Genomic DNA, 10,078 nt, shown 5'->3' on the forward strand with positions numbered 1-10,078 from the left:
CAATATTATATAGCATTTAATCCAGTTCTCAAACTTAACTTGAAACTAAAAATAGACCCAAAAATGCTTACCTTTAAAAACCTTGAAGAAATTAAGAAAACCTGAGAAAAAAAAACTAGTGTCAACCGTGTGTATACTAAAACAGATTTTTAAAGTAGATTTATAGCCATAATTTAAATCTTTTCATTTTTCATGATTTTGAGCTAGTCTAGTTAGTGATTTATTTTAATTATAAATTTATTAATCAGCATTTATATACAAAAATAACAATATGGATCAGCTTTTGATGTTTGTGGAGCCCGGAAAGCAATTTGCCAAGGATTCAATCAGGCTTGTGAAGAGGTTAATATTTTGTTTGAATAATATTTTTTAATTAAAAAAAAAAATAATATTAAGATGTATCAAAAGCTAAGTTTAGTATAATAAGTTTTGTAAATATTTATTGTTATATTCTTGCCAAGAGGTAATTTATTGTAATTTGTTTGCTTAATATTTTTACTAAATCAATCAACGTATTAAGTTTCACTACAAAAGAGTTTATCATACATAGATACTGAACAATCAAAATATGTAAAAAAATAATTACGAAAAGTTATTAACCTAGTATGTAGAAACACGTAAAAAATATTTTACTAAATAATGAATACTTTTTTGGTTTGTTTTTGTTGGCCATTCAGAGGTCCATTTTTTTTTACAAACTAGTATTTTTTTTACAAATTTAAAGTTATTCTTTTAATTAAGCATAATGGAATAGTTAATTCAATTTAAAATGTGCAAATTAAAAATATCAATTTCAGCAGTTTTCTATCAAGTTTTTTTAAATTTAACTTCAAAATTCCAGCATGTCATTTTTAAAAACTAAATAAGAATAGTTTCCTAACACCTAGATAGAAGACATATTTTTAATGGAAAATTTAATTTCCAAGTGACATTGAAAATGTTATGCTTGCATTGTTATAATACTTACTATATTTCAAACACAAAACTTCATTTTTATTACTCTGTATAAATTAACTTTTAGTTCATATCTAAAAACTGAAGGCTCTGCAAAATGAATGATTAAAATGATAGTTAAACAAATAATCATTTCTCTAAAAATTCTTAATAAAAAAAAGCCATGCTTATACAATACATGTTATTCAAGCATGCTCTTTTTAGTTTTTAATAAACACTGTTTACAAAAAATTGCTGCCTATAAAATGTTTTTACTTTATACATTTGCTCTTATGTACACAGTTTTTGTTTTTAAGTAACTTTTTTTTATTTGTTGTTAAAGTACAGTGTCCCTCAAGAAACATTACATCTTTATTATGGTTTGCAAAAATTTTTGTAAGTAAATATGGGTTTTATTAAAATCGGTCCATCCTTAATTTATTTTTTTATATAAAAGCTAATTCTGTAAAAATACCACCTGTACGTCTTAAATTTAATTTCAGTTATATACTTTAAAAATATATAATTTTACTTATTTGGGTCAAGGTTGAGAGTTAAAGATTTTATTTGGTTAGTTTAACAGTGGTAAGAATTCTGTTGTTGTTGATATTAGTTTTTCAACTTAGTCTTTAACTTGTGCAAATGTTCGTTAAACTACCTAAATAAAGTTTGTATGATACTATTTATTAAAACACACTAGTAATACTCGAATCTAATTTATATCCACTTTGAGTCAGTTCAATTGAAAATAACTTAAAAAGTTCCCAGCCCCCATATAATTAAAAATGGTTACACACTAGATAACTGAATATTTTTCAAAATATGTCAACTAGAGATTTTTTTACTTCTAAGGTGTACCAAAGTAGAATTAGTTGAAAAAATATAAATAGTAAAAATTTAAATCAGTTTTTTTTCTTTAAAAGTGAATTTAAACGATTTTTTTCAATGCTAAAATAATTTAAGTATATTTAAAAGTAAAACCAAAATATTTATATCACAGTTGCACCGAGCCAGAACTCAAGTTTATACACATAGTTTAATTTCACCGAGTAAATATAACTTAAAATTCAATTATCTGAAAGTAAAATTTATTCTACAGGTGCACCAAGCCAGACAGGAAAGAGTTTCAGAAGATCGCAATAGCAACCGCCATCGGATTCGCCATCATGGGTTTCATTGGTTACTTTGTCAAACTCATCCACATTCCAATCAACAACATCATTGTCGGATCTTAATTAACTACTTTTATTCTCCCATGTATAACCTCCACCTCCCTATATGATTTTGTTAGGTTTTTGGTGTTTTTGATGAACAAATTTAATATGGTTTGTGCTCTAGTATTTAAAAAAAACTTTGAACTAAATTTAAATTGAAAAAGGTATATTTTATTTGAAATTTTCCTCGATTTGAGGAATGTCTTAACACGCTAACAAATTCTAAGTAACATGTTTTTGAATTTTTGGTGTTTTTTAACTAGTGTGTTAACATTTATGTACATTCTGTTATATATAAGAAATTTTTAAATAATAGTTTTAAATTAAATTGTAAAGACAAATTCAACGCTATAACTTTTTTTGATAAAAATTTCCACTACCCAAAGAAGGTTTTTTCAAATAACATTTTGTCCGACTAACACTCTTTAAAAAGTGTTCTTTTATAAATATTTTGATTTGTGTTCAAATTTATTTTACATTGAAAATAAAAATTATTAAAATGAATGCTAATATGTGTCTTGTGTGTAGTTTTATCAGTAACATATATACAAAATATCAAATCAGATTTGTACTGTTTGTAAAATTTTTAGGATTAAAACTGCATTCTCGCTAATCCGTTAAGCAAGCTCTTTGTGTAATTGTGGCTAGGTAATAACAAAAACTTATTTTTTTCAACACTTAACCTTTTTGTATTACACGTTGCACATAATTAGATGCACACTAATTTTTCTTAGTTTATTATATTTTATACAACGAACCAAACAATTAAAAAAGTGCGAAATAAATGAACAAAACTAAAAAAAAAATATATATCTATAAGTAGCAGATTGTTTTCATTGTGGGATTTAAAGTGAGAAAATTTATTTCAGCTGAAAATAAAAAAGTAATTAAACCTTTTTCTTTACTAAAACTGGCCGAATAAGCGGGGATGAACTCGAAAAAAAGTCAGATTTTGTCAGTTTCAGGGTTGCCACTCGGTCAGGAAAAATTTTAAAAAATGACAAAAGTCAGGAAAAAATGGGGGGTTTTAAAAAAAAGTCAGGAAATTTGATAAAACTTATAAAAAAGTCAGATTTTGTCAGTTTAAATTTACAAAATTCTTTGTTTTCCAAAGCCTTCAAATGGTAAAAATTTATTAAAAGTCTTTTAGAGACAGAAAAAAATTCCAAAATTTTCCTAGAAACTTCTAATGTTTTAATGTTTAAACTTTAGTTTTTATGTTACAGTTTTATGTTTTAATGTTTAAACTTAACTAATTAAAGATTATTTTTTTTTATGGCCAGGTAAATCTAATTAAACTTATTTAGAGTGAAAAGCTAAGAAGAGATATGATTTTTTTATTTATATAGTAACTAATGTACTTCTGGAAGAGGTCGTTGAAAATTGTACTGAAACATTGTATAAAATAAGCTAAACCTACAATAAACAAAATTAGTTTTAAAATACTTTTAAAACTTACAACTTCTAGCGTTAAGTTTAGTTGTAATTCTTTAATTTGTTCTCAAAAAGACAGGAAAGCCATGGGATTCCCCTAGGGACCAACACTGGCTAACATATTTATGGGTTATAAAGAATTTAAAACTATTTATGTTTTCAATAGTAAGGTGTTTTACCTCAGGTATGTTGATGATTGTTTTGGGTTTGTCAGAAGCAAAAAAAAATATGGATCTGTTTTCAATACTTTGAATAATGCTCATAACTCTATCAGTTTCACAATGAAAAAAGAAAATAATAACGAGCTCGTTTTTTTAGATGAACAAGTTAAACGGAACGAAAATATATTTTTCTCATCGGTGTGTAGAAAGAAAACTTTTACAGGTCGTTTTTTGAACTTTCGATCCAAATGTAGTTTAAAGAAAAAAGTGAATCTAATCAAAACTCTGTGTCATCGCGCATATAAATTTTTTCCCCATAGTTGCTACTAAGTAAAACCAAACAGATCAAGTTACTGTTAAACAAAAACGGGTCAACACAAGAGTTAGTTAACAAAAAAATTATTTTACACTTAATACATTTGGATAAAATAAAGACATAAAAAATGTGTAGATACTTTAAGTCTCTCGTATGTTAATAAAAGCTCAGAAATGTTAGAAAACAAGATTAAACAACTAATAAGGAATGCTTATTATGCAGCAAGCCCTAGAACTGTCTTTACGCCAAAACCGCCATTTAATCCAGGTGGTAAACATCAAATATCAAACTTAAATGAAAGTATGGCAATTTACTAATACAGCTGCTGTTGTAAAGCAAGCTATATCGGATTGACAACAAGACATCTAAGTAAAAGGATAAAAGAGCATGTCCCAAAGGGTGAAAAGAATTTTTGTTTTTCAGTAAAGAAGGATGATGTACTAGTAAGGGTTTTAAACGCATCAAAACGTTCATTCATTGAAGAGCATTTGGTGAACAACTCTACATGTGCAAACATTTATAACCTAGATATATTTAAACAATTAAAACTTGTAGTATTGTTTTCGATTGATTAAACTAGAAGCTATTTGTATTTTATTAAGAAAACCTGTTTTATGCAAGCAAAAAATTTTGATTATACTGTTTCTTTATTTTCAATATTCGTAATACTTTAAAAGTATTATTGACATTAGGTTGATGTATAGTTTTACTGTAGACTAACTACAATGTTAGTAAACTTATTTATTTATTTATAAATTTAAGCTTCCGCTCTGCAGACTTTCGCCAATGTATTTGTTAAATGAAAGTGTTACTAATTAATTTTGTCTTTTTTTAAACTTTTGATTACTTTATGATTTCTTGGTTACTATATAAGTTTGTAAAATCTTACCTCTAGTTAGTTTTTTAGTCTACTGATGAGAATTGTTTGTAATATACTTAGTTTTATTAAAAATTTTAAACACTATTTTTTGTTATGTGCATACTCAGTTACCTTTTATGCAGGAACAAAATGTTTTTTATTTCATTACTTACATTTCTATTGATCTAATGAATTAAATGATACTCATACAAGTTGGATTGAAGTGAACTTGTTCTGGATATAGCTTTAAAGTTATAAACAATTTATTTGTTTTTGTTAAAACTTTTTTGCTCTACTACAACAAATTTAAGTTTTATTAGTTTTAATTTACTAGATCACAAATAAAAGCTTTTAATTTTTTTTATTGCTACATATATGTTAGATATTGATAAATGTGTAGCTTAAAGTTTATTAAATATTTATTACAAGTTATTTACTTGTTTATATATGTTTGTTATTGAGTTGATACTCTCAGACTTTTATAGCTCACAAACAATATAGTTTATTTATTATATAGAAAATTTAATTTGATTAAAACAGCTTTTATTTGTTAGATAAACATTGTAAAAACAGTCTTAAAATAATTAAACTTCTACAAATAAAAAACCGTTCAAAAATAAAATATAAAGCTCTTGAAAAAGTTTGATTTTCATTTATCTAAAATAAAAAAGGTTTAAAATACAAAAATTTAGTTGTTTTTTTACACCCAACATGCATTTGTATATATATAAAACACAGTTTAGTAAAACAAAACAAAAAAACTATATTTAAACTTTAGAAGTCATTTGCATATTTTTCTTTTGTCAGTTGTTAACTAAAATGCTATTTTAGTAACTTTTGAACCGCTTTTAAAAGTTTTCTTGCTATTTTTTGCCTTTAGTTGTTTGCCTTTTTTCGATTTTGATTTATATTTTTCAAGAGCTGAAGATCGTCCTTTAATTCAAATTCGGGTGGCTTTAAATCACTAAACTTAAACCTTGCTTAGATTCTGATTTATTATCTTTTCCAGAGTCCTTTTCTAGTGTTTTCTTTTTCATTAGACTCTTTTCTTTTAAGACGGATTTTTGAATTTTTGCTTTTCACATCTGCTTATCTCGCCCGATTTAAGTTTTAAAATTAAAAAAAGTATTTTACTTTTAGAGCTACTACTTGACTTTATCTAAATTTCTACTAATTTACTCATAAAATAAACAACTGTAATCTGAAAAAACTAAAAAAAAGGTGTTTAGTAAACTTTTTTATTCATACTAAAATCTGCCTGATAACCAAGTTTGAAAATTATACATAAATAACAAAATTTTTAATATACTGACCCATCCTAAAGTATGTATTTAAAAAATTTATAGTTTATATTAATATGTTAGTTTTTAATTATTTAACTAACTAAACGATTCTAAATAAAAAGTTTATTTGTGACAAGTTAAAAAAAGAAGCTAATCTTCAAAACCAAAACCTTTTAACCGAAAAAATATATTTCATTGCCAATAAAAGCACAACAATACAATGTTTTGTTTGCTACAGTAAAGACTCGAAAAACATAAATTTAAAATTACTTATTTTATTTTTTACTATAATAAGCTAACATGTTATTCTATTTAAGTTAGAGATAAAAAATTGTTTAATAAATAAGAAGAGAAATTTTGTTTAATAATTAAAATACATGTTTATTGTAATCAATTTATAAAAACTCAATTCTATATTAGTTACTAGTGCAAGAAAAAACTAAAAAAGTTTATATCTATCCAAATTTAAATAGAAAATATTTCGTCAAAAGCGTGATAATAAGTTTATTTACTTAGTTAAAATTGTAAACATTTACCTGAATGTGCAAAAACAATTAATGAAAATTAAAACAATTTACTATAAAAACTAAAACTTTGAATTGTTATTAAGAATTGTTTGTTTTCAAACTATTCTGAAATATCACATAGACAAATATCACATAGACAATTATTATAAAAATATACATTAGCCTTAAAAGATTGCAATCATATAAAGTTTTTTATGGGGTTTAAATTACAAAAAGTTTTAAAAACATGTCGGAAAAAGACTAACAAAATGATATTTAACTTTTATGCTTTAAAAAGTAAACAGTAATGTATTAATTTTAAAGCTATAATCAAAGTTTTTTTTTCTTAAATCTAGCATTAGTTTCTATGCTTCTATTGTAGAGTATCATTTAAAATTAGAAAAATAATCTGACTACATATTTTTAAAATCCATCTAAGTTTATTATTAAAACATAAACACAACTTAATTTTTCCTTCTGCTATTAACATTTGTAAAATACTTGTATTCTTTCAAAAAAGTTGTGTAAATTTAATCTATTAATAACTCAAATATCAAATAATAAGAATTTAGGCTAAAATTTTGTTCTGAAAATAAATAGAAACAATTAAATAAAAATTAAAAACCTTAGCTTACTTATAAATTCTAAACTTAAAATAATAAAATAATTTTTTTTTGACTTCATTTATGGGTTAGAAAATAACTTATTTTCAAACATGAATTTGTGAATTTTAACAAAATATACTTTAAGCAAGATGTTAGAATTAAAGTAGCTGAAAAAAAAAGAATAAGTAAAATTATGCTATAAAAGTTAAATTTATGTTGTTAATTCAAGTATTTTAGTCAGTTCATTTCATATCATTGTAAATTATTGGTAATAATTAAGAACAAGCAGTTTCAAGTAGTTTATATTACAAGTAATTTTTTGGATTTCTTAGAAAAAAAAGTTTAAGAATTTAAAGTAATTTTAGTACTAATTTTATACTAGCTGCTGTTTCATTTAAAAGTAAAGCTTGCACATTTATGTTCATTATAAAGCTTTAACGGGAGAATAAAAAAAATTACTTTTTTATATATATCATAGGAACTTTAAAACATAAATGTATATGTACTAGTTCTGTATATACTCTTTCCATAAATATAGATGAACTAGTTGTAGCTGTTCAATCAAGCGTGTCTTTTAAAAAATCTAAAGCTCAGTATTTTCTATACTGAAGATACCAAATACATCATATGTAACTTCTAGCAATTCCAGTTGTATATAAGGTATACTTAAACTTTGTTCAGAAAAAGCAGCGTTTAATAAAAAACGTTGTAAAAATGTCTTAAATTGTGGAACATATTCTCATTAGTAAAAATCCAGGTTTTTCTTAAAAATCACAATTATGATTATGTATTTTAAATTAAAGTAAACCATAAACCTGTGGCCCGCGTTGTTATTTTCAACTAAATACATATCATAACATGTTATAACTTAGTTTATATCTTAAATTTAATTATTGTTTGTACTTTTTATGCATATTTTAACACATTTTGGTTTAAGTTATACAATTTTCTTTTTAATTTGTAAATTTATTTTGATTAACTCAAGACCAGTTTTATTATTGTGCGGCAAGCGATCAATTTTATTTTGGAGTATTGGACTGCGACTAATAAAAGGCTGTCGACCAGTGTTCTAATCTCACTAGTACTAATAAAGTAAAAAACGTAGTTTAATTTTTTAAGCTACTAGGTTCTACTCGTTAACACAATTTGAAAATAACTTTTGTTTTATAGTTTTTCTTCTCAATATAATTAGTTGTAAAAATACTTATTGATTCTTCAGGTTTAAGTTTACCTAAATATTACTATATCTTATATCGTTGCAACTATTAGGTTCATTTAAACATAAACAAAAGCATAAATTTCAGGTATAACTTCTGGGAAACTTTCTAAGAAAGTTTAGCTTATAGTTTATTGAACGATAAAAAAATGCACTTAAAATATTTAGTCCTACAACCTGGTGCACAAAGAACCTTACAGCTATCGAGTCGCACACCACAGGACACCTTTAAATGTCTTGTAAACTAAAGCAGACGTTTGCATATTATTAACTTTGTATAATAGTTTCTTATCAAATACTTTTTTAGTCCACAAGTTATTTTTTACAGATTATAAAACAACTTGAGATTTACTTAGATTTACTTAGCGTTTTTGTTGTCTTTTAAAATAATAAGTCAAGCAATTAATATGTTTCCTTCAAACTTTAGTGGAGCTAAATACTTAATTTAATAAGTAATGAATTTCAGTAACTTTTATTACTGGTAATAAAAATACAATGGTAATTAGTCGTTATGTTAGACATAACTTGCAGTAATATCATAATTTTTACAAATTATACTGATTTAATTTTCTACTCTAATGTAGCTACTAGCTACAAATATAAATAGAACTTCATTATTGATAAAACGCAAACTCTGCGACCAAACTAAAATTATAGTAGAAACAGGTATAAAAAGTAAATAAATAATGAAAAAAATGTATAGAAAAAAAACAAATCCTGTTCTAAAAGCTGTTTTTGCATATCTTACGATTTAGTAGTTAAATAAGAATTTTGAATACTTTCATTGTTAAGTTATATTTAAACTGTTTCTTATTAAATTCTAACAAAACTTGTTATAAAGTACCCGTTTTAAATCTTCATGTAGATTAATATATAAAAAATAGGAAATTTTTAAAACCTATATTGTTAAAATAAGTTTAAAACAATATTCTATTCTAGCAAAACAGGTTAAAGCAAAGTATGACCCTACCAAATGAAGACCAAAAAACAGGTGAGTTTAGAAAATTCTAGGTCTTACAACAGTGTTGATAAACATGCAATCTTACGAGAATAAAACATTTTTGGTTTTGGTGACTCTGTTGTACTAGATAAAATAATTATTTCTCATCGTTATAAATATTTTTTCAGAATGTAGCATTTGCTTTGACGATGAAGGTGACATATTCAGATTCTGTCTTTGCAAAAGTGAGTACATCATAATTAAAAAGTTGTTAATTATAAAAGTTTTTATATATGAATAAAAAAAAAAATTCTTTTGCATAGAATCAACTTTACAATCATGATTACTGCAAATATATGTGCTTAAATTTAAGTTACAGATTTTTTTTTATATTTAGAAGTATTAGCAAAGTATCAAAACTTAATTTCTATAATTATTATAAAACAGATTTAAAGTCACACGAATCATGTTTAATGGAGTGGTTAGAAACAGATGGAAATATACACTGCAAAGTTTGTTTGTATAAGTAAGTTCCATTTAAATAATTTTTCTTACTGTTAATGATTTTTGTTAACTTTTGTTAATTATTTTTGTACATAAAATCTGTGTTT

At 24.4% G+C, this 10,078-nt stretch overlaps 1 protein-coding gene across 1 annotated transcript; it reads left to right on the forward strand.

The window, feature by feature from the left end:
• Positions 1 to 248: 248 nt before the first annotated feature.
• Positions 249 to 2,651, forward strand: LOC145831241 (protein transport protein Sec61 subunit gamma-like). The gene is made up of 2 exons (XM_082938396.1): positions 249 to 342; positions 2,033 to 2,651. Exons 1-2 carry the CDS (start codon positions 272 to 274, stop codon positions 2,166 to 2,168), a joined length of 207 nt encoding a protein of 68 aa, XP_082794522.1. The 5' UTR covers positions 249 to 271; the 3' UTR covers positions 2,169 to 2,651.
• Positions 2,652 to 10,078: the final 7,427 nt, after the last annotated feature.

Source organism: Thalia democratica, chromosome 3 (assembly GCF_965202585.1).
Source record: "Thalia democratica chromosome 3, ktThaDemo2.hap1.1, whole genome shotgun sequence".
Taxonomy (NCBI): domain Eukaryota; kingdom Metazoa; phylum Chordata; class Thaliacea; order Salpida; family Salpidae; genus Thalia; species Thalia democratica.

Bases quoted from the DNA above. Each gene is read 5' to 3' on its own strand.
- LOC145831241 (XM_082938396.1), top strand. From the start codon at position 272: ATGGATCAGCTTTTGATGTTTGTGGAGCCCGGAAAGCAATTTGCCAAG. The intron at 343-2,032 runs GTTAATATTTTG...TTTATTCTACAG, and splicing joins TCAATCAGGCTTGTGAAGAG to GTGCACCAAGCCAGACAGGA.